This window comes from Galleria mellonella, unplaced genomic scaffold (assembly GCF_026898425.1).
Source record: "Galleria mellonella isolate WM207_F2 unplaced genomic scaffold, CSIRO_AGI_GalMel_v1 utg171, whole genome shotgun sequence".
Lineage (NCBI taxonomy): Eukaryota > Metazoa > Arthropoda > Insecta > Lepidoptera > Pyralidae > Galleria > Galleria mellonella.
Window position 1 is genome coordinate 5,681,836 of NW_026442014.1, and position 24,408 is coordinate 5,706,243.

Sequence of the window (24,408 nt, forward strand, 5' to 3'; positions counted from 1 at the left end):
TATTCAGGTTATGGGATGAGCTTGTGGAGGTTTTTCTAAGAGAATACAGCACGGGGTTCTTTAAAAAAAGGGGTAAAGAGATTTCTTCAGAGTAGGCACGCGCACAGAGTACACATGCCCCTGGTATTGGTATTCATAGGTCATGGTAACTGCTTACCATCAGTTAGGCCGTATATTTGTTTGCCTCCTCAGTGCTATAAAAAAAAAAAAAAACTGGAAGATATATGAGTATGTATGCACCAAAATAATACAGATGAAAACACGATTGACGGTACGAACTTTATTTAGTTCAAAATTTTACAAAATCGCTAACAGCGAAATAATACTAGAAACATGTTTGATAATATATGTTAAACACTTAAAATTAATTACAACTTACAATTAATTCAGTGACAACATGTTAACTCCGTTATAAATTTTGAGATCTGTATCACGAAACGGTTGCTTAGATATTTTAGGAGCTTATGCACTTGACACTGCAACTGTTTAACTCTTAACTCTGTATGTGGTGATTTTGCCGTTGTTGTTGACGGTGGTTTCTGCTCCCCTGTCCTTGTATTCTTTGCCATTGACGTTGGATGATACGGAATAAGCTCGGGAGCTCATGGCGACGTAATTGCCTCCAGGCGTTTGTGAAACATCAGCGAAGCGGTTCATAACATCTACGTTTGGCATGTCCTAGAATAAAGATTTGATTAGACTATATATAAAAATATTCTTTTATGCATTAATTTAGAAAGGAAACAAACTAATGACCTACACAATAAAAAGTAATGACTGTTTGTTAATAATAATGCGTTTAGTATATTTCATGGTCATGAAATATACTAAACGCCTTTGGTACATCTTAAATGTTGCCATTTTTAAGGATTGAAATATTATGCTCTTATTGCCATAATTCACTCTCGAAACCGAATCAAAGTCAACAGAGGATGCAATAAAAAATATAGCCCATAAATTCTAAACATTCAAGGAGGATTCTATACTAAACATAAATATTACCCATTTTTATTAGTAGATAGCCGGTAGGGGCCAGTAGTCTTAAGACAAACCAGTTCCCTGGTCGAAATTAGCATGATCCCATGTGAAAGCACAACTGGTATAGATCCTTGGTATACAATAAATATATAATTTTTTTCAGTGTCCTTACTCATTTATACAAGTTTATATAAGGAAAGTCTGATCTTATTACAGTGATAGTTTACCAAGAAGTCTTTCTTGACAGAACTTTTTTTTATTTCAACAACTATATCGATACTTAGGTTATGTCCTCATGACCATATGTTATTTATTTTTATAAAATACTGTATGTATGAATATTTCTATTTATGATCAGAGGTTGTGCTATGTTGAGTTTTCGTTAGATATACTTATCTCGGATACACATTTTACTATGTACAGTATTCTAGTTTCTCTATATTCTTTAAATATGTAAAAATGAATATGGAAATCTTTCCTTCATACTTATATCATTATTAAATTTCTTGTAGATAATGGTAAGACATTATTATTCAATTTATATGTAAAGAATGTTATCAAGTAAGGTGATGCGTGCATCGACAAAAATACGAGTAAAACACGTATGTATACAAGGCCCATTGCAATTATGCGTACACGCCCTGAGTTTAGTCACGTTCTTTTATTTCCACATAAAAACCCAGCTATGTAAATATAATATATTGCTACTCGCAATTGAAAAACCCGAACAAATTCCAATTGATTTGCATATATGTATAATTTGTAGTTTTTTTTTCTTTGTACACTACTATGTAAATCGTGTAAAGAAACATAATGTATTTCTAGGATTTAATTCAGAAAATGTTACAATTCAATTAGTTCAAAAAGGTTGTTTACACTTAAATGATAATTATTGATGATTCTAAATAAGTAATATTATTTTTTAAACAGATATAGTATTCATTTCAATAGTTTATGGATACTCGAACGCATGAACTTCAAGAATTATTTTGAAGGTTCACTTTATACTCGTAATTTGCAATCATATAGGCATTTTTATATAGGTTAAATATCATTATAATGCGAACACAGTCTATTATTACATCTGTTATAGAAATTATTATAAATAAGAATAAGAAAAACTCACAGGGTTGGATGGATTAATCGAAGCGATTTGGTGAGTAAATCCTGGTCCTGCTGCTCCTCCCGCAAAGGCGCTGTTCGGAAAATTTGACATTCCAAATGTCGGGAAGCTTGGAATCACACCAAATCCTGGGAAATTGTTGAATGGAGACCTGTGCGGGAAACTCGGAATGTAACCAGCTTGATTTGACGTTAAGTCAAAAGCTTTACTGGCTGCATTCAATGCTATTCTTTGGTTTTCTAAATTTGAATGGAATGCCCTGTAAATATACAAAATGATAAAAACACGAATACAACACTGATATTTTTAGCATTTATGAAAGCTAAGTTTAAAGAGGAAGTAAGAAAGACAGAGAGAGAGAGAGAGAGAAATACGAAGCACTAATAGTAGAGAAGTAGAGGAAGTTGTTTGGTTAGTATTAACACAACTCATTCACACACGGTTACGGTCTTTAGAATTTTACCTGAATAAATCTAAATTATTCCATGGTTTTAAAGGGGGGAACGGCAAAAAGTTAGATCGTTGTAGTGGCAATAATGGTGGCAGCGGTGGTAGAAACCTAAACGGTTGTAGAGGTAGCAACGGTGGCATAAATGGCAGTGGAGGTAGGGGCGGTAATGGCTCGGAGTCCGAGAAAAATCTTCTACCAATCATTCTATGAAACAATATAAACAATATTACTATTTTTCTTTCAGTTTAATTTTAGTTTTGTTTATATGTAGTGTTCTAGCCTTATTTATACTTATTATTACTTATAGACCTCGACTGTAATAGATTACCATCAAGGCGCGATATTATAAAACTGCATTGGATCGTTTACTTTCAATTCTACCTCTTTTATATTTATAGATAAATCATTTTACAATGTGTCTAGCCTTTCGTAAACATAAATAAAAAAAAAATAATAAAATTGGGGTGCATGTGATTTTCATAAAAATAACAGTTTAATTAAATTGTTAATCCGCTCAGCATCTTGTAAGTGATTACGGAAGTTTAAAAGGGGCGACATTACATAAGGGTGTCATCATTGCATATAGGTAATGTTGTTAATAACATAAGACCTTTTACCCTCCAAGATATACCTCCACCAGAAGCACGAAGCTTTAGGTACTCTTTTAGTAGATCTTACTCTTGCAAGAGGTTCTCGAAGTTCCTAAAGTACTCAGGGAAGAAATCGTCTAAGTCCAGAAAATTGTTCTGAAAATTATTTTGGGCGAACGGTATCGGGAAGTGTTGTCCTTTTTGACCGAAAAACTGGCCGTCGTTTAATCCATAAGTACCACCATACCTATTGCCTGCTGAGTCTTGATAGGCATATGCTCCTACTCCTTCTGGGGCACCTGAAGAAGAAAAGTCAATACTTAAAAATCGTTTATACTTGTTAGGGCATAACAAGTTTCAAATTTTGGGTTTGGTGATTCATAATATGATTCTAAGACTTGTTTGAAAATTTATCTTAATGAATGTTTTATACAAATGTATAAAATGGATCTGATGAGTATAATTTTTTATTGTTTGAAAGGTGAAAATGACATATCTCACTCTTCAAACCGAAGTATAACAGCATGCCGATAGAAACACAAGTGAGGCAGTGGTGCCTGTGCACACGACTTTGTATAAATTTTCCTTCTATAATAAATTTATGAAAAATAACAAGCCAATTAATAAAATACGTCAATACGACAACAATAGTCAACTGAACGGACCTCATTGTTGATTGAACAAAAGCCATGAATCACCAAACTTGATTCAGTATGAAAAAATATCGTCAGATAATTGAGATTGTATATGAATCCGTGATACATTTAATGTTCATCCATTAGATCGCGGTCAATAAAAACATTAGCACTTGAGTGTAATTGTTGACGGAAAATCCCGAATCCGTACACAATAGTTGGTTACGTATATTAACATATTAGAAAAAAAAAACTGTGCATCGAGAGCATTAGTAGATTCATAAGAATCTCCTTTCGTTATACGTAATACTTTTTTTCTAAATCAATCGTCAATTGTTTTTGAGGGAAGCAAAAATAATTGATCATCACGACTTACAGTCATTAGAATACTAGATGAGCCGTAGCTACGTCGCCGGACTTTTATAAAGGTATACGTATAAACTCTTTCTAAAATGTCTCCATGTTGAATTTGATTGGAAAGACTTTTACAGGTGGTTGAATTTACATTTTTAGAATACGTGACAAAATAAGTGTCTTCTAAGTAACTTCTTTTCCGATGGTATCGTAAGAAGCGACTAAGGCAACTTAAAGGTTGAGGGATGGCCAGTAGCGTTCCTCTTAAAGCTTCACCTAAAATTGCTATCTGCTAGCCAAACGTGGCAACTACTGCCAAAACCCCCTAAATGAAAACACATTGTATTCAACCTCGATTGCCAAAAGGAACTTGTCTTAAAATTATTTCATTAATAAAGAAGACTTTTTTTATACAACTTAGAATGGTAAACCAGCTGACGGCTCACCTGATGGAAAGTGTAACTGTCGCCTATAAACATGAGCAGTACCATGGAGATAACAGTATGATCGATTAAAAAAAACAAATTTATATTTTTCTGAACATCTATATAGCCATGACTATAAAATGCGCAAGCGCCTGATTGGCAGTTTTAATCTTATATTAAAAGGAATATGTGAACACGTTATACTACATCTTATAATCTTATTTATTAATTCGTGACTCATGGAATTACGGGTATTTTTACTAGTGTATTAACTACATAATATACTTCTAATCAAAAATAGTAATAAATAACACCAAAACCAGTTTCGAAATTTTTAAATTGCAATCATAATAAATTTAAAAATCTCAACCTTTGTCTTATAAGTTTTATCATAAATATTTAATTTCTTTAACAAGCATAGCTCGATAGCGTTTAAATTTATGTTATACTGGATTTAGCCCGTGGCTTTGTCCGCGTGATCAGCGTATGTTTACTGGCCGGGATAAAAATATACTATATCCTTCACCATCCCATATAAGTGTGTACCAAATTTTATAGTAATTGGTTATGTTGTTAAGGCGCTATAGGGTGACAAACAAACTCACGTTTACATTTATAATATTAGTAAGGATTGTTGACAAACACAATCTATACCATATAGTATCATATAGGTACAAAATAGAGAAATGTATATTTACATATATACTAAATTAATATACAAATGGGTCATAGAGAGAAAGTAAATAATTACTTACTTATTGAAGATAATAAAATTTCGTGAGACAAACCAATTTTTTGTCAAAATAAATAAGATTATCCGAGTTGAAAATCTAAATATGTAAATAAAATGATCAACTGATAATAACCGTTGAGAATGAACTTTCTCAAACATTCTCTTTAAGAACACCAGTTTTGTTTTAAACAAATATTAGCTGACTCAGCAAATATTTTGCTTCCTACTGCCACCTACAACTTCATATTTATCAGTATAAATACTAATCTATCTATCAAGTTGGAACAAACAATACACATTAACAAAACTTAATTAATATCGGGAAAGCCTAATTAATTTCAGAGATTAACGTGAACGAATACCGTGACACGGGATTTTAATTACTAAGATTTTCGATTCTACGGAACAAAGACCGAATTTTTTTTTTGTTTTTACTTAAACACATGTTGTAACTTAAAAAAAGAATTTTTAATAATAGTTGACTTTTGTAAAATAATTTGGATATACAGTTTAGGATTCATGTAAAAAATATTTTACATTTTATAGTTTTATTTAGATGTATGCGACATAATGTTTAATAGAGGGATATTATTCTGAATATTGATATTATCGATTGGTAATAAGAATAAAAAGCGTTAATTTTATTGTGTTTTTAGTGGATTCCTTAATATGGATGACTATTGTACAAACAACAATTGAATTTTTTCACAAACAAATATTCTTGGTTTAATCCTAACTTAATTTTAAAAATACCTTTTATATAAATCTTAAAAGGTCGAATTCTGTTAAAAATATAGAACATTATAAGTATTTGTGTATAATTTCAACATTTAATTAGTTTAATTACCGGTAATGTTTTTATAATCTATGGCTGCTAATTAACTGAACTTTAATCCTAAAAATAAAGGAATGTTTCTTTTTATTACACTTTAAACTATTCTCAACATAGCCGTTTTCTCTATTCTGTGCACAAATATAAACACATAATTTGTGTTAAGATATATATTTAGTAAATTTACCAATTTCTAAAATGATATTATGTTTCACTATAATAAAATGAGAAGACAACATACCCCGGTATTAGTTTCGTATTAGAATATCTAAATAAGTTAATTTAAATGCATTTTTGTGTAGTATTCAAATAATATCCTTTATCCACGTTAAGTACATAATAGTACTTCACGTATACCCACTATAAAAACTAAGTATATCCTTATAACAATTATGTAATATACCATTGACATACGTCGACATTGAATTTACTTGCTTATACAAAAAATTAAGATGTACATACAATGTTTCCGTAAAAAATATCTAGATGACTTTGAAATCTGAATCCAAATCTGTGGTGTTGTTTAAAAGAAATAAGCGGAGAAACAGACAGACATCGATAGCGACTTTGTTATCTAATTTATTACTATTGTTACTATTTATTTTATACTTTATTACTATTTGAAGATTTTAACAAATTTAAAATACAATAAGTAGTATATTTATACATATGACTTAACACATTCAATTCCAATTAACATCACTCAAATTTTCTACGCACATTTGCTCGATAGGTGCCGTAACTATCGCCGTCCTGGTGTTATATACACACAATTTAATTTGCTATGGGTTTTCTATTATTCTACACATGTTTGCGTTCAATATAAATATATACATATAAATAATCTAAAACTTTAAACGTTTAGTTCCTTTCCTTTGCCAATATTTTAGATTTATATTAAATAGAGAAAGTAAGAGCTTATACTTAATTTGAATTGTTTTTATAAATTTATAGTTATGCTAATTGTAAAAAATATTAATATTTAATTGTTAATTTATTCAATATTAATATAATGATATATAAATTATGCGTCTAACCTGGCCGTGTGATCAGCAAAGCACCACTTAGTACACTGAAAATATTTACAGGCCTCTTACTCACAGCTGTGACTAATAAAGTATCGAACCAAACAAGATATTGCGCAATAAATTTGGACTAAAGTTCTGCACCTAGAAACATCGGAGATATAAAAGGCAGGATTGGATGATTTTGAATGGAAAATGTACGTCTGTTTATTTTTAGATATTACTATGAGTAAGTTGAGTCGTAACTGATTTATTGTTCTTAATACAATACTTTATATAAAAAAAAAAACAGGCAACATAGTTACAAACACGTGCAAATAGGGTATAACGGATTGTTTTTGGATTCCGTACCAAATAAAAATAAAAAAAAAACTCTTAAGTTATTTAATTTCACAAATTAAGATACCACCAATCAGATATAAGAATACGCCACACGTTTACCGTTTTAGTAATCTAACAACAAACCATTATAAATCTTACTCGTGAGTTGAACTTAATTGGCACACCCACAAATTATGCGGACATATTTGTTTTGCATTTTATCAAATAATCTTAAAATTCCACAAAAAAAAAGTTTTAATAAATCTCTTTTATCTCAATTGTTTATTTATAAAATTTGATATGACTCTTTGCAACGACCAAAATTAAGTAAAGAATTATTTCGAATTAATAATAATGTAAGTAAGATATGTACGATAAAATATAATGTAATTAATTTATTTTTGGCTGTTTAAAAATTCTACACTGCTGTATCTGCTGCTATGGGTTTGCTGGAAGAAAACTCTATCAGAGTTAAGCTTGCCTTTGTACTTTTGTTTACCTCTGTCATATTTTTATAACTAATGTGTACAATAAAGTATTAAAATAAAATAAAATAAAGAAAATAAAATATTTTTTTTCTGAAATTTAATATTATTATAAAAACAACTTAAAACTAATAATAATATACTATGTAAAGATTTATCTTAGCTACGATTAAATGCAGAGATATCTGTTTACTCGTAATAAATTTAATCTTATTGACAGTTTATTGCTAAAGTAGGTGGAAACATTTGGATTATTTAAGCCTTGTTTTGGTCTAGTATTAAGCGATAACGGCACCTTTGTTTTATCCACAATATAAATTAGACTGGAATATACACCGGATGCTGCATGTTTAGCAGATAAAATCTTGAGACGATATAATTTAAAGCGAATGTAATGAACGCAAAAAACGTCATTTGTAATGGGAAGCTTGGAAGCCGTAATAATGTAGTAATATGACAAAGAAAAGCTAATACACGTTAGGGTTATCACTTTTAAAACTGTTGGTAAAATCAAGTCAAAAATTTTAAACATTTTTGGTACGAACACATACTAATTTTAGAACGGGTTTTCTCGTTACATGTATAGAATATTAAGTACAATTATAAGTTGATTATAATCCCAAATGGTCAATTACAGAATACAAGAAGGTAAATAATTAGATAATATTGCAAAGTATGACCAAATTATTCACTAGGTACCTACTTGACAGTCTCCCCCAATACAAGTAAAGAAATAAGAGGTGCCTATAATTTGAAATCATGAATATAATTATGTACCTAAACTGGCGAGCATTTGGTATAATGTCTTTTTTTTGGTCCTAAATGGCAACTAGTTGTTCTTAATGATTTTTATTTAGAAAAAATATTCAGCTTCACAGATTTTTTACTCCAAAACATTTTTCCAAATTTTATTTATTTTAAAGAAAGTACTATTTTGATTTTATTTAGTGAAAAATTAGCTATTTATTGTAAAATATATGAGATAATCTCAATAATATATTTTTAATTATTGTATTAGTTTCATTAAAAGAGATCTCTTTTAGTTTACAGTTAAGTTCACCTTTGTTCACAATAATTGTTAATAATAATAATGATTGTTATTGTATTTTTAAGTAAAATAAAGAATATCTTTTTTTTAATCTTAACATCTGTTAACCCTAATATAAGGTCAATAAACGCAATCGTGTAAATGACCGTAAGCTTAATGCAATGAAAATATATTTAGAATGTAGATACACAATTATTTATTCAGCTACAAGATTATGAACTAATAAGATTGTTGATGTTTCAATTGAAAGACGGAAATTTGAATAAGTATTACATTACATTATGTATATAACTCAATGGTCACTTTGGTGATGTTTAAAAGGGATGAGCAGCAGCATCTCTCCTAAAACATGACCAATGATCAACTGCGGTTGCTAACCTGTCTGTCAATTTTGGCAACCACTTGTAAAACCCCCCAATTGGGGGAGTCCTATGTTTAATAGTGGACAGTTAACGGTTCATGTAATAATATCATTTAATGGTACAGGGATAGTTAGCAGCATCCCTCTTAAAACATATCTAAAAGCCTAACTGTGGTTGCCAACCCGTCTGCCAAACGGAGCAATTACTAGCAAAACTCTTCTTATGGAGAACGCTTATGTTCAGCAGTGGACGTTTAACAGCTGAAATGATTATATTACATAGATGACGCTAAATAGTTTTATTTTTAGGTAAAAATGCAATTTTACGCTATCGGTATGCACAGACAGGGTGAAGAAGAACTTACTGTTTTAGATTACGGTGATTACAGAAAAATAAATGAATGAGTATGAATAAGTGTGGTTTATTTACATTATACAATATAGGACATAAGCAAGGTAATTTACAAACACAACGATACAATTGTATAGGTACAGTAAGGCGGACTTATTGCTGAGAGAAATCTTTTCAAGACAACCTTAAGGTAATGGACTAATTGTTGTACAAGTAGGTATGTATGTTTTACTTTCTCATACGGTCAGGCAAAGGATGTACGGAATACAACTGTACTATGTTGTATTATTTAGGCACTTCATGTTTTCAAATGAAAATTATTACATTATCAAAGATCAACATTACAACAAGAGTATTTTTAAATCAATGGTTTGTTTTTTAAGAAATTTAAAAATGACATGGTGAAAACCATGTCATTTTTAAATTTCCTGTATTTTTTGCCTGTAACTTTTATTTATATGTATATTTTTTGTAATACATTATTTTTCATATAATTTTCACTAATTCTATATTTTTTTACTTCCGTATTGATTTCATATAAATATTAATTTGATCACGATTGCGAACATTTTTTTGCGAACCTTTTAATACATGAAGAGGGGAGAAAGGAATTGTTAGTAATGGAAACTGAGAATCCCATTGCTAGCAATATATCTAACCAGGTCAATCTCCTCGCGGTTCCCCCTGGAAACTATCATGGTTAATTTCTCATGAATTCATCATGATGGGCTAACTGGCCTGTTTTCATTCTCATCTATCACCCTTCACTGGTGCTCCGCCAGCGTATTCCGTTAGCGCAGGCGGGGTTACCATACCATTTTCACCCATCAAAAAAAAAAAAGTACATGAAGAAGCTAACACAATCCCAACGCCAACAGATCGAATGTATCTTTTACCTATCAGTAAGTAATGCATTAGTCCCAATTTATTTACTATTTTTTTTTAATTTTTTATATTTAGTTATATTGTTTAGGTATTAACTTCGGTGATAAATAGAATACTATTATATATAATAGATTTGTCTTCTTTTCGTTTGTAATGGATAAACGCATAAAATACTTAACCGGTTTAAAAGAATATTATCAATAATAAAGCTACATTATCAATAAGTGACACTAATGTTAAATATTTAAACGTTAAAAGTACTAATTTACTTACTTTTTTTAAGGTAAACAATAAAATAACGATAAGAATTGAAATTAAATGCAATAAATTTGCATTATATGTACTTAAATGTACTTCAATAGGTAATAAAACAAAATATAAGTATGTATGTATATTTGGTTTGAAGGACGACCTGTTAGGTACATTTGGTTTCGGAACATTAAAATATTTTAAAATCATAACTAATTGATTAGTTGCACTATATTCATACATTCACGATGTGACTTGACGTAGTTACACTCCAAAAGACCTTTTATAAATAGACTAAATAATAATTCAAATTTTCAAACTAAACTATTAAGATTTTAAAACTAAACTACCGAACTAATTTTGATAACATTCATATGGGACCAATCTGTATGTTCTTTCAAATAGGAAAATAATTTTCCAAATCGGTTTATAACTTTTTTTTTATGACATTTAGAATGGCAAACAAGACCTTTTGCTAAAAAGTGGTAACCTTCGCCTATAAATTTGTCCATCGTCATAACTAACATAGTTGTGAGATAAGAAACATAAAAAGATACAACCGAATTGAGTACCTCCTTCTTTTTTGAAGTTATTTGAAAATAAGCATTATAATCATTGTTATTTGTCATACCAAATGAAGTGCCTATCTACTAAATATTGAAAATTTATAATTGCATAAGTCGATATTAGTATTGTCACCGACGTACTGGCAGCTTTACTAGCCACATATATTTTTAAATGCCTTTTGTATTTTTTTGGGACAGAGATGCCTAAGGAAACGAATTTTGTACAAAGTCTCTCTCTGGTTGGTTGTGTTTGTGTTAACAGGTATATATCTTATTTATTATTAGTCAGATAGGTTTTTTTGTAAAGTCCAAATAACATCTATTCGTCACATTGTAATTAGCACCTAATTAAAAGAGGATAAATTGATTCGCACTAAAACTTTAATATCTACAAAGATTCGCTATTGTTAGGAGAATTCATTATTTATTTAAGTATTATATTTTGTAAACTAAATACTAATTTAATTAAATAAAACTAAATAGTAAACAATGTAAATTGATTTTTAAAATATTAAAAAATATAATAATATATCTTGTAAACGGTTAACAATCATGCGATACAATTACTAAATATAGGTAAGTATATATATATAGGGTATTTGTCTTATATAATCAATAGGTAATATTCTTATTTATTTATATTCCAAATTCTACAACAGAAATAAAACGGCTCAATTCAGAACAACACAAAAAATAATCGAATTCTATTAAGATATTTTACAATTTTGCACATCAATATAATGGCTTTTGAATAATTTACAAAAATCCTGTTAATAATATTATTGGCGCCATAGACTATAAAATATAAAAATCAAACCGGTTAGTAGATTTCAAAGACAATTTGCATTATTATCTATTGATGGATTTAACACTTTTTTGACGATTTTACAGTTTATTATTAGTGATTTAAAATATTTTTATATCCATTTTTTTTTATATTAATTGTACACATTGTAATATTGCTATTTTGAATAATATTTTCTCCATATGTACTATGTTAAAAAGTTTAATGAAATAACATGTTTGTTACGTAAACTTTTTTTTCTCTGTAGGTATTAATTGTTAGTTTAAAATATGCTGGGTTTGTCTATAACATTTTTTACACTTAATTCTATGTTTCATAATTATATAAACGCTTACACTATCTTGTGGAAATAATTGTTGGTAAACATAAATAAATAAATAAAAAACATGTTTATAGGGATGTGTTAAATTTTCCTACTTTGTATCAAAACTGTTTTTTGCAATAAATAAATAAAAAAAAAACGTAAATAATATTACCTATTTATAGGTGCAAAACATCCTAAGATCACGACCGTCAATTAATTATTCATTCAATAAAATCACTCCACATTCAAGTGAAAAAGACATTTAATACTTATAATAGTTATTATTACGTATGAGTCATCATCATCATCATCATCATATCAGCCTTTAACTGTTTACTTCTGAACGTAAGCCTCCTCTTTGGGGAGTTTTGCCAGTAGCTGCTACTCTTCACAGGCGGATTAGCAACCGCAGTCAAACTTTTTGTTTTGTTGCTTATTCTTAAAATAAAACACACCAGGTTTTATGTCAGAGCTTTAGGAATATAACTGTGAATACCATATCTGATTGGGTACACTAGTTTTATAGCTTGATGCCGGAACAATCAGACAGACAGACGAAATTAATAAAAATAATTGTTTTGGCATCAATTGGTTTTATAAAGTTTTATTACGTCTCACATATTTTTTCTTAAATATCTGCCATATTCAAACAATGTTCAGTTAGAATTTTATTACATTAATAAGATACGAGGCGACTAAGGGAGCTTATGGTGGAAGGATGGGCAGCAGTGTTTCTCTTAAAACATTACCAAAAGCAAAACTGCGGTTGCCAACCCATCTGCCAAGCGTGGCAACTACTGGCAATCCCCTCCCCCTCTCCCCTTTATGGGGAAGGCTCTGTTCAGAAATAGATAGTTAATGGCTGATACAACAATAAGATTCATCCATTCATGGGTCTCTATTTTATAATATTGTAGGAAAGTTTCATATCTGCAAAAGTTATTATAAATACGGGCAGTCATATATAAATATATACGAGTTCTTGTTATGCATAGCTACAGAACCCTAAAATTGCCAATCAATTTGCGTAGGTTGACAACAATTATCTGCCAATTTACTCAATCACAATATCAATACTAACAAGTTAGGAATCTATTATTAATGACAGATAATAAAAACTTCAATGTAACGGTACCTAAGCTAGATATTATGATATGGCATGAAGTCACGTTCATAACATGAATAGGTATTGTATTTTTAACAATAGTGTTCTATACTAGATCATAATCGTCAAGATGGAGCGTCAGCGCCAAACAACGTCACAAAAGACGTTCAGGTGACAGAAGTTTGACCGACGCTTATTTGTTTAAATTATAGTTTTATCTGTGTTTGAATTAAATTAAACGTACCTTTTTCCAGTGTCACAAAGAAGTCTATTTAAATTTCACCGATTAGCTGATTTTATCAATGTAAAATACTTAATGTATATATAAGTACATAAATAAATTAATAAACATACTGTATTAATCAAAGAGATGATTACTTTTAATGATTATGACAACGAAGTCATAATCATTTCAAGTCTGTTCTCAGATACCGATCAAAGTGTAAACGTAATTTATGAATCATGATTCATATTAATGCTTACAGAGTATCACGTTATTATGTCTACCTCCTTGTTTTGCACAAGTATGAACCTATACTTATGTATGCAAAATAAACAAATGCATAAATTTGTTTTTATTTTTAAACTTAACTTTATAATACACATTTCTCCCACTTACTGAGTACAAACTATAGTATAGACTATAAACGTTATAGACCTATCACTATTTACGCATACAGAAAAAAAGGGGCTGTTTACAAAGCGTTTGTTTTGAAATGCTCTATCTAGATGTATCTACTCTACATTTTATAAAACTAGATTTGAATCAAGATTAAGTTTGTTTGATTAGTGTTATTTGTTAGATGGCGGTGACCGTTAAACTTTTATGAACATAGTAAAAACAGTTAACACTTTTTAAACAAAAGAAGCAAATTCTTAATCCATGTATATATGTATATGTGTGTTACGCGATTATGTTGCCAATTCTAAATCAATTATAATAATTATTTTTATAATCGATACAAAAATTCATGTCAACATAAATAAATAAAAATGTAATCAAGCTTGCTTGAAATAACTACACAAACACTATCTAAATGCAATTAATAAAAATTCCAAACAATGAATCAATTAATTAATATTTTATTTCTACTACTATTATGGACGTCAGCAGCCTCTCATAGGATCAATAATTTTACTAAACTAAGTGTTATTTTGGTCGAAGAACTTCAGGATATAATAATAGTAGTCAATCTTCGAGTGTTGGCAGTCGCACACAATGGTGGCGGAATTAAACAAAATAATTGTAATAAACAAACAAAAGATCAATTATTTCGTTTGTCTATGGATATTTTTATTAAGTTATATATATATATATATATATATATATATATATATATATATATATATATATATATATATATATATATATATATATATATATATATATACAGTAAAACATACATATTTTGTCGCGAGTAAAGCCACTTGATGAATCGTTAATATCCGCATAGACACAAGAAGCTATAACTAACTTGCAATTCCATAATAAATCGATTTACAATTTTAAACGGTCCGCCTTAGAATAAATATTGAGCATGACTATTGATATCTGATAATTTTTAATAAAATCCCGAAGCGTGTCTTATTTTATTCTTATACTTATAGTTCACGGCTTTATGTATCGATAGTTGTTGATTACTTAATTAACAAATAAGTAATAGGTACTCTTTTTTCAAGCAACTCTTACATTGTTTTATGAGAACAAAGTAGTTCACTTTTTTTTTTATTTACATAAGTGTTGAAGTGTATATGTTATAGTGCTTATTAAAAGAATTGACGAGAACCAAAAAAGGATGTATTCCTTTTTTGAATTAGATAAAAAGTTCTATGTCGTAATAAAGCTAAATAATGGAGAGTACAAGATTCATTTAAATGTCATCACGTTTATTAAAATCGATTAAAATGACCTAGCAATTAGTTTAAATATTAAAATAAAGATGTTCGCGAACATATATTTGTAAAATAATTACACTCTATTTACTTCGGTAATCGGGTCATGATAGGTACTTAGTAACACTTTCTGTTTCATTTAAAAAAAAATTACTTTTCCAAGTTAATGTACTTATCTAACAAATATTAGGGGGGAGGGATTGTTGGTAATGGATCGACTGAAAAACAGGTCGACCCCATGTAGTCCTTACTAAAAATCATCGTGCTGAATTTCAGGTATATTCATCACGTTAGGCTAACTGACCTGCTTTTTCATTCTTATCTTTCATCTTTTACTGGTGCCCCGCCGGCGTATACTGATAGTGTAGACCGAAAAGGGGTAAAGGTGGGGTTACTATCCCATTGCAATCCATTAAAAAAACTAACAAATATTCGATACTGAGTGTACTTTTTAATAATACACTTCAATGTCATGACTCATAAAGTTCAATTGATAATAAATCTTATTGCGTAACTTAGTAGAGTGATTTTTACCTTCGAAGGCAATTTAGTAAATTTGTTCCAGTTTGTCAATTAATAATTTATGTATATGGTCATACATATTCTTAGTTTGATTTGATGTTGAAGTTTTTATTAGTACTTATATTAATATTGTCTTTTATACAAATATAAAAGTTCCCTAATTGAGTACCTCTATCCTATTCATGTTTCTAACATCAAGCAGCTGGGGGGAAAGGGATTGTAAGTAATGGAGACTAAGAATCCCATTGCTAGCAATATGCCCAACCAGGTCGACCTCCTTGCGGTTCTCCCTGGAAACTGTCATAGTTAATTCCTGATGAATTCATCATAATGAGCTAACTGCAGGCCAGTTTTCATTCTCATCTATCATCTTTCACTGGTGCTTCGCCAGCGAATCCCGTTAGCGCAGGCGGGGTTACCATACCATCTTCACCCATAAAAAAAATCATCAAACAGCTATGCTTTTACGGCTGTATTTCCGTTTAAAGGTTAATTTTTTATGCAAATTGAATGGCAAACAAGCTGACGGCCCACCTGATGGAAAGTAGTAACCGTCACCTGTAGACGTGAACAGTACTATGGACATAACAGAGTATACAATGTTCCTTAATCTCAGTTACAATACACAGTTATAAATTTCGAACAATCGAGTGACGAGGCAATACGAGTACAATGGGAAAGTGGACAGATGGCAGTACCGGAGGAGGTCGAGATTGATCATGAAGTGATAATTAGACCTCTTCTGATGTATCTCACTATCTCAAAAATAGCCTAGATATCTACGTCAGGAGCACCCAAATCGATACATGTTGGATGAGTTTTGAAGGTAGATAAAGAAAAAGATGTATGTATGAAATCTGTCGCCGTATATAAAGACCTAGAAACTCCTTACAGCAAGTGTAACATAATAAAATAAATTTTCATACTTACAAATGATTTTGGGGATTAACTACGAGCGCTGTAAATTGGTATCAAAAACATAAATAAAACTGGCCAGTTTTAGTCATATGACCCAAACCTGTCAAGTTTTTAAAAAGAACTCTTTAAAAAATATATATATTAAGAATACAATAATAAATATACTAAAACTTTAATAGAATCTCACATATAACTAGATTGATTTATATGATGTCTAACAACCTCGAAATAAATCTCTATTTATGTTACGTGAACCATAAAAAAATTCTAGACACAGGTTTTTATTAGGAAACTAGTATAATTAGAAATAACTAACACGCTTATGTTTCACCTAATGGAAAGGAACTGTCACTTAAAAATATTCATAGCACCATATATTATTATCATTATTATGATTTTTATGGGTTTTTATTTTTATGGTTATGTGTTATGGTTATGAATCATAATACTATCACTAATAAATCAGTAAATTTGCAATAGTGTATTATAAATATTCATAGAAGATTTGATTCTTAATGCTTATTATGTGTTTTAGTTACACGTTTTAGAAAGATGTTCAGAGCGTATGTAATTAAAAATACATTAGCATAGATTTTATACTTATTTACATTTTATGTTGTACTTCTATGATCATTAATAATTGTTAGTTTATGACGCTTCTGTATAATTTAATGTTCAAATTCGATGTGTTTTCGTATCAATCATTAGTTTTTAAAAACGATATAAATTATAAAAAAAAAAGTTATTTTATGATTTACTGATACTAGTTAACAAAGTATTCTTCAAGTGTGACTATAATTCATAAAACCATATTTGCTTTTTATATTATGATTTCTGTCTTTCTAAATTATAAAGAAAAATGGAAAATTTACGATGCTGTGATAGTTAAGACACGTATCTAATTTTTAATTAATTTTACAGAAAAAGCAATATATATATATATATATATATATATATTATATATATATATATATATATATATATATATATATATATATATATATATATATTAAAAATTTTCAGCAACATTTTTTTTATTAATTGATAGCTTTATGACTCTAAATATGTAAGAACTAAATAAATTTAATTTTAATACTAAAGGAAAAGGTTAATGCTATTTGAGTGTATATATATAATGTAATGATTTACTATTACATTTTATTATTATTTGTACAATTCATAATTATAATTTACGAGATTTTTTTATTATTTTATTACATTAGAACATTTTCTAAATAAGTCGTCAATGCTATTGTGTACTAATTTTGGACTTATTGTATATATAGAAAATATATAAATAAGTATAATATTGTTTTCCATAAAATAAATTCCACACAAACTCCCCGAAAAGCGTAGCTCGTACGGCGACTGCAATAAGAAAACTGCATGAATTTCCTAAATAAAACAATAAATAACAGTAAAAGCTAATCCTTTTGACGAGTAGTCAGCACTCTTTGATCTTTAGAATACTTTTTCAGTGTCATTTTTTGCAAGCACCTAATTTAGTTGGTTTTTTGTGACATTATCAATTCGACTTGTTTGAATGAGTGACAGTGCATATTGTTTTCTTTAGAAATTTGAAGAATACGTATTTGATCATTAACAACGACAGTGTGCAATGTATTGTATGTATAGTGTAATTAGGACATTGAACTTGTGCTTCTATTATAAATTATTATAATTAGATTACGTGCATTACATTTGTAATAAATATTATCATGTCTACTAAGTAACTCTAAATTCATCTAATTCTAACAATAATTCTAACATAATGTATGTAAACGAATATTTCGTATAAAATTTATAACTACATAAAAAAATAATATAAGATATCAATAATATAATGAATTACATATTTTATAAATATAAGCATAATAACTAGATGATTTGTTATATTTTTTTAGATACAGTGATTAAAATATTAAGATACATAGATAGAAGATTCGAGTTTATAAAATTTGTTTATATATCGAAATATATATATAAGTTCGTAATTGTACATAATTGTACGATTTCTTACTGATCACCTAATTAGATAAATGGGGGAGGGGGGAAAGACGTCTAATAGCCCTAAAAGTCGTAATCTTAGTGTATATTGCTAGCAATATACATCACGACTTCCACACGGGTCCCCCTGGATGTCAACGTGGTTAATTCTTGTACATTACGATAGGTTAACCGACTTGCTTTCTTCCTCACTTATCATCTCACACTGGTGCCTAGTCAGTGTACATTGATATCATAGGCGGAGTTATAATTCCACTTTCATTCATTAAAAGAATCGGGCAAATATAAGTGAAAAATGTTCCATGGTCAGTGAATCTGAATTAATTTAAGTTCAATTATGCATATACGTCATTACTCTATCAATTTTAACCAAATGCAACTGATAGGTAAGCCCCATAATTGCTTATTAATGAAACCAGCAATAAAGTTATTAAGTTCATTAATATTTTGTGCTCAAATGAATACATACTACAAATGTATGGAATTTTTCAACAATGCATTAGTGAATAAGTTATCATGTTTTTTTATAAAACTAATAAATTAAAATAATAATGACCGAACAGGAAGATAGATATTGAATACACATTGTTGATTACGTCTATGCTCTCACGAATTATTAATATATCAGAAAATATAAAATGAAATAGGTACTTCAACCAATAGAATCTAAAGCTATGATTTGCAACTTAATTATTTACTTAGTATATTATTCTTTTATTTACCTATATTAATAATTTTCGTGATATATATGATGATGATATATGATATGCGTATAGTGGAATACATAAAAAATACACAGTTTAAACATAATATATGTTTAACCCTTCTTTGCATGTTTTTTTTTTATTGGTGAAATATATCAAGGTGATGTAATTTATGTTCAAAATTAAAGGAAAAATGGTTAAAAAATAAATTTGACAGCTATGTTTTGTTTTTTGCAATGGACATTAAAAAGGTATCCAGACACGATCAACTTAAAGTGAACTTGGTCTTTTATATAATTTTTGGGTATTCAATGTTATGATTCAAATTTCCACCAGTATGCAAAGAAGGGTTAAACAATGTATTTTTAATACCTAGGTATATGTATGTATAATGAAGTGACAGAGTATATATGCAATATGTCGCCACTGCTTTTTATCTTCTTGATAAGCAGTACCGGCCTTAGGGAAGAGCCCTAGTGGTATTTGGGGACGCCGAGGACCAAAAGGCGCTATAGGATTAATAAAGGCTCACATCAAATAGACATTTGATTCATCAAAATCATACGCAAAAACTTCAAGTAAATGTAAGAATTGACTAAAAGAATTTAGTGAAAATTTTTTAAACAACTTATATTAAGTTCGTATAAAAAGCCCACCCTTTGTCCAACAGTGGAAAATTTATGATTTGATATGATGTGCTATATATGAGTAAAAATGTAATTTCAAAATAAGATTTCCGTAATTAAGTAACGGGTTATCCAGAGAATTTGACTTCTCTTTCGAGTTTATTTTAATCGCATTAGATTATAGATTAGAATTGAGATGTTAATCTTTAAGAGGTAATTAATTTTTTATCTATCGCACAATTTCCGGACGACTGAAATGAATTAAATTTATTTTTATTATAAAAGCTCGTTTAATCAGGAAAGACAGAGAGGTCGGAGGTCAAAAGAGAAAATTTAAAATATGAAATAAAAGTTTTTATTCGTCAAACCTATATATATATATATATATATATATATATATATATATATATATATATATATATATATATATATATATATATATATATATATATATATATATATATATATATATATATATATATATATATATTGTTTATCAACTCCTGTTTTTTATATTATACAATTTGACAACATTTACAAATAATGTATATGGTAAAACAACGTTTGCCGAGTCAGCTAGTATGTATGTATGTATGTACACATTTCTACATAAAACTCGAAACTCGTTACCTTGAACAATAAACTTGACTTTGACCTTAACGGGACCAATGATAAGCAAAATTGAAGTAGGTTAAAAAGGTGGCAAGTTAGTTATTGGCTTATTATTCTCAATAACATTATTATGGATATGAAAGTATGTTTGTTTGTGAATTTTTTTATATTTTAACGCTCTAACGGGTCAATCATAAAATTTTGCATGCTACATGCATGTATAGGAAAGGACATAGACTTGTTTTTATTCTAGTCGCACAATCCACATCACGAGCATAGCTTCAACTTTGTACATATTAATATTGACCAATTATAGTTTTAAAACCTTCAAAAAAGACTCGTCAAAAATCTCTGTCGCGGCGAACAAAAAAGCAATAAATAATACCTGGTGTTGAATTGAAAATCTCCTTTTTGTAGTCGGAAAAAATTTTTAACATGATCTGAATCATCACAGTCATTAGTAGTTCGTGTATTTAACAATACTACCTACCAGTGCTATTGTCTGTATCATGGTCATGAACCCCATATTTTGATGCACAGTTAGACATAAAAGGCATAGGTTTATCTATATAATGAATAATTGATAACTTGTAGTACCGAGGGGGAGCGATTGTTTTTTTTTAATGGGTGATAACCCCGCCTACACTACTAAAATACTCTATCAGGGCAATCTCCCCCCTCTAGACATCATAGTGGTTATTATTATTATTATAACAACCATTAACTGACTACTGTTAAACATAGACCTCCCTCATAAGGGGGGTTTTGCCAGTTGCTACACTTGGCGGGCGAGTTGACAACCGCAGTAATGCTTTGGTGATATTTTAAGATGGAAGCTGCTGCCCATCCCCCGACTATTAAATTCCTTTAGTCGCATCTTACGATACCCACATGAAAGGAAGGGACGTCCATTCTATGCCGGGACCACAGGGCAGTTATAGGCTGATATGATAAGTTGTAAGAGTTGACTAAAGAAAATTGGAGAAAGAGAAAAATTATTTATAATAGCAACCCCCTATAACAAGCCATCTGGCCTATGTGGTAACAGTAGAATAATATCCTGTCTTATGGAGGAGACCCGTGTCGAACAGTATTAGAATGTTAATTGGTGGTTACGGTCATAATTTAACGTGATTAGCTAAACGTGTTTTTTTCTCGGTTTTCATGTAATCTATAATAAACTTTATTATTATATAAAATAATTTAAATTAAAATAATTAAACTTTATAAAAATAGTAACTGGCAGAAAAGAAAAAAAAAAACATTAAATATTTAATTTTTGAAACGTAATTCAATTATCTGTGCCTCTAAATAAAAAAAAATCTATTGTCACACTTTTTTACATTGCATTTTAGTTATGGCAAAAAAACATATTTATTAATAGAATATATAGATGAATACATATATGTAAATACGTAAAAAACAAATATCACAATAAATATTTTTTTGTGATTTGTGATTCTTCGATATGTAAAGGAGTTCGATATGATCTTAATATAGATTCCAATTACGAAAACAAATGTAAAAAATATTTCTTATTATCTGTATTATTATTTTAATAATATTAATATAATTACGTAGTGTATTATTGTATTAATACAACATATAAATATATATACTCACCATAACTCCATGTCAATTGCAGACAAATGGCACTGACAAATATAAAACCTCTCATGTTATCAGCCACTATTTACACTTGAAGCCACAAAAAATGATCGGACCTGTTTTAGTTAGTACCTGTAATTATTATACACGTCTATGCCCGCCAAAGGATCTCAATATAGTGTTGGCTAACGAATCGCGCACATTATTAAATGTACTCTCACTTCTTATCACATTAGACTACATCATGTTCTTGCGTTTAAAAATCTATAACTATGTTCCTTATTACCTCATAATAGAGACTAAAATAACATTGAGAACACTTTGTATTTGTTAGTTTTAGATTCTCTTCATACAAAGATGCGTTCAGTACAGGTGCAACAAACATCCGGGTGCAATGTCATCGGTAATTGCAATATAGACCTTAGTACTGTAAAATAAATTATGACGACATAATCTTTATATAGAAAATGCGATCTTAATATTATATATTTACAGGCAATAGGTCATCGTTATGTCATATCAATAGAGGTGAAGTTTATCGCGGATAGTTTAATACGCATTCTAAATAATAATCAACGCTGTGCGATGTATTTTAATCAATTGTAAATTGACGTAAAAATATCGTGAAAATCAAAATAAAATTAGAAGTGTAAATATCGTTAAGTATTCTTAACAAAAATATACGATATTATATAGTTATACAATAGCGTAAATGTAAATTACTTCTTAATATCTAAAATTCCTAGTTATGATGTTTGTTCATACTAATCTCCGAAATCAACCATTCAAGAAATTTTAATAAAATTTTGTAAATGTATATTGTTCGATTGAAATTGAAAGATGAAAAATGATAAAGATTAACAATATTTACACAAACAAAATTATTAATAATTTACATAAACTTAATCATTAATAGGTTAATATATATATATATATATATATATATATATATATATATATATATATATATATATATATATATATATATATATATATATATATATATATATAAAACGTGTCGATTATATATATATATATATATATATATATATATATATACATATAAAACGTCGTAGAGACACGTCTCGACATTCGTTCATTCGACTCGATTTGTTCAATTTTAAATATGATACATATTGCCTCAATTTGAGAGATAGATTAGTTTTTATTGTGAATAATTGAAATACGAATGTTCAATTTTAAATATATATCGTTTGCTTCAATTTGAGAGATAGACTAATATTTATTGTGAATAATTAAAGTTTGTGTCCCACAAAAAAACCAATTTCAGTTATGACAAAACCAGTTATTTTGATTTAAAACATACACTACCGAACCATCATCATCATCATCATTATAACCTTTAATTGTCCACTGCTGAACATAAGCCTCCCTCTTGGGGGGTTTTATCAGTAGTTGCCACTTGGCATGCGTGTTGGCAACCGCAGTTAGGTTTTGGGGATGTTTTAAAAGGGACGCTACTGTCCATTTCTCGTCCGTTAGTCGACTCTTACCACACCCACGAGAAAAGATGGGGTGTCCTATTCTATGATGGGATCCCACGGCTACTAAACTGATTTTAATAAAATTTCTATGGGACCAATCCGTATAAATATCGGTTTAGAACTGACGCAATTATGAGGTAACAAACATACAGAAAATTCTATCGATTTTTTAACCTCTTCTTTTTTACGTCGGTTGAATAATATATTGTGTAGGTAACGATAGGAGGCATAAGAACATTTGCTAACTAGTAATATAATAAATGTTAATTCCTCTTAAAAAGAACTGAAATTTAATAAGCTAATAGGTATATTCATTACTGATACCAATGATAATTTTAAATCAATCTCTATCTATGTCGTGAACGCATGTCGTTTAGACGGAAAAT

The 24,408-nt window shown here is 29.1% G+C and overlaps 1 protein-coding gene across 8 annotated transcripts; it reads right to left on the reverse strand.

Annotated features, from left to right (window-relative positions):
* Positions 1-260: 260 nt before the first annotated feature.
* On the reverse strand, positions 261-22,722 carry LOC113518101 (uncharacterized). 8 transcript variants are annotated; one of them, XM_031913067.2, is made up of 5 exons: positions 22,533-22,722; positions 3,390-3,441; positions 2,565-2,756; positions 2,105-2,360; positions 261-678 (listed from the first exon to the last, which is right to left on the reverse strand). In XM_031913067.2, exons 1-5 carry the CDS (start codon positions 22,585-22,587, stop codon positions 487-489), a joined length of 747 nt encoding a protein of 248 aa, XP_031768927.1. In that variant the 5' UTR covers positions 22,588-22,722; the 3' UTR covers positions 261-486. The 8 variants fall into 8 exon arrangements, with proteins under 8 accessions (XP_031768927.1, XP_031768926.2, XP_031768924.2 ...); XM_031913066.2 differs by lacking the exon at positions 22,533-22,722 and adding an exon at positions 3,644-3,683 and having other exon boundaries at positions 2,105-2,252; XM_031913064.2 differs by lacking the exon at positions 22,533-22,722 and adding an exon at positions 3,644-3,683.
* Positions 22,723-24,408: the final 1,686 nt, after the last annotated feature.

Bases quoted from the DNA above. Each gene is read 5' to 3' on its own strand.
- LOC113518101 (XM_031913067.2), bottom strand. From the start codon at position 22,587: ATGAGAGGTTTTATATTTGTCAGTGCCATTTGTCTGCAATTGACATGG. The intron at 3,442-22,532 runs GTGAGTATATAT...TTTCTTCTTCAG, and splicing joins GCAATTGACATGGAGTTATG to GTGCCCCAGAAGGAGTAGGA. The intron at 2,757-3,389 runs GTATGGTGGTAC...ATTGTTTCATAG, and splicing joins CAAGACTCAGCAGGCAATAG to AATGATTGGTAGAAGATTTT.